The 2,036-nt window shown below is 46.0% G+C and overlaps 1 protein-coding gene across 1 annotated transcript; it reads right to left on the bottom strand.

The window, feature by feature from the left end:
* Positions 1 to 227: 227 nt before the first annotated feature.
* On the bottom strand, positions 228 to 1,676 carry LOC311141763 (nuclear factor 7, brain-like; the record flags this gene model as incomplete). Its single annotated transcript, XM_084177207.1, has 1 exon — positions 228 to 1,676. One exon carries the CDS (start codon positions 1,674 to 1,676, stop codon positions 228 to 230), a length of 1,449 nt encoding a protein of 482 aa, XP_084033333.1.
* Positions 1,677 to 2,036: the final 360 nt, after the last annotated feature.

The following is a 2,036-nucleotide window of genomic DNA, read 5'->3' on the forward strand; positions in this document are numbered from 1 at the left end:
CAGCGAAGTGGAGGTGTTGTTTCCTACCTTCACCACCTGGGGGCGGCCCATCAGGAAGTCCAGGACCCAGTTACACAGGGCTGGGTTCAATCACATTAACAAATGGTTAATCATAAACCACAACACTAAGCTCTCTGAAAAGGGTCTAATACCCTTCCCCACCACCACCACTTTCAAAACGCACACGCACACTCATACAAACACACGCACGCACACACACACACACTTCATTGTTCTGACTTCACTGTCAGAGACACCTTTGATTGGCAGATCTGTATATCACGGTTGTCCGCATCACCAGCCTTTCCATTAGAGAAGTAGGGATACAGTTTCTCAGTAAATGTGTGTTTATGAGTGTAGATGTGTGTCATGTCTTCGTGATCGTAGAAGGACACCTCCCCACTGTCGTAGTCCAGCTGCACTCTGATCCTCTGGGGACTCCTCTCCAGAGAAAGAGTCTTACCTCCTGCATTATACTCATGATCCCTCAGCTGTATATCCCAGACTCCATACCCTGGGGTTACAAATGCCTTCCCCTTCCTTTTGATTGACTCTTCGGCCACACCTATATACCAGTGAGGGTGGTCCCCCACCTCCACCTCCCAGCTGTGCTTTCCTGAGCTGAACCCCTCAGAGCCCAGAACCTGGGCATGCTCTGTGTTCCTCTCTGGGTTGTCAGGGAGATGCTGCTTTTTGCCTAAATGTCTCACCCTGGTCAGACCATCAGACAGATATAGCCTACATTCAGCAGTGTTGGGGTCCAGAATCACAGGAGTGTACTTGACGATCCCTTGCATCTTCTCCCAGACTCTGAACTGCAGGTTGCCCAGGTGATTGGCCACGTCTATCAGTGCTCCTGAGACCAGTTGTGGATCTGGCAGTGTGCACTGGGCTCTGGAGCTTGTCTGGGTGTGTTTGTAGCTCTTGAGAAATGGCACATCCTGTTTCTGCAGCTCATGTTTCATAGCAGTGATGCTTTCTGTGAGAGAAGTGATCTGGTCCTGAATGTTCTTCATCTCTCTGGCGATCATCTTCCCCTTTTCCTCCTCTTCCTCCCTCAGTGCAGCCAGTCTGGCCTCTTCTTCCTCTCTCAGGAACTGGTGAAGCTTCTCAAACTCCCCCCTGATCTGTCTCTCTGTCGCTCCCAGCTGCTTCTTGGAGTATTGCACTATTTCATTGTATGTCTCCTCTATGTCTTCAAATTTGGTCCGCTTGTTCTGCAGTGACTCTAAATCAGATGTTATTTTTTCCTTCAGGTCTTTCACTGCCTGTTGTAAGGGAATGACTGTGTGTCCGTGACCATCAGGAAACTCACATTCGTGACAAACAGCTCTCTGCTCCACCTCACAGAACCACTTAGGTTCATCTGTATGTTTACTACAAATGATCTCTCTGTCATCCTTTGGATCATTATCATTCCTCCGTTCCCTGGACACCCCTGCTTTCTCTCTCCCTGCATGCGAGTCAGCTAGCTCTTTCAGTGAATAGTTAATTCCTAAGCCCTTGGAAGATTTCCTCTTACAAACCGGACAGTTCTTGTTTTTATTCTGATCCCAGAAATTGTCCAGGCAGCTGGAACAGAAGCTGTGGTTGCAGCCGAGAGAAACAGGCTCTCTGAAAGTCTCTGAACAAATATGACAGCACAGGAAACGATCTAGGAGTGATCTGTCTGCCATTTTCTCTGTCACAGTGCTGGTAGTATCCTAGTGTCCTTCGATTTGCAAAGAAAATCCTTCCTATGCACGTCTCATTAGAAAATACACTTTACTTTATTTTACTTTTTAACTAAATAAAGTCTGATAATAAATTAGATAAATAAATAAATGTGGCTATTCCAGTTGTTCAGGGGACTTCTTTCTGTAATGTTCACACCCTGAATGGCGTCTATGTTCTGTTAAGCCCTCTTTCGATATCAAATATTAACTTTCAATTTTACTTACTTTGATGATAGGTCAGCATTCATATACATCCCAGCAGCTGATTTTTATTGGTATATGGTCACACAGACCTTTGTCATGCTTTGATAAATCATTAGC

This window comes from Coregonus lavaretus (assembly GCF_964263955.1).
Source record: "Coregonus lavaretus genome assembly, chromosome: 14".
Lineage (NCBI taxonomy): Eukaryota > Metazoa > Chordata > Actinopteri > Salmoniformes > Salmonidae > Coregonus > Coregonus lavaretus.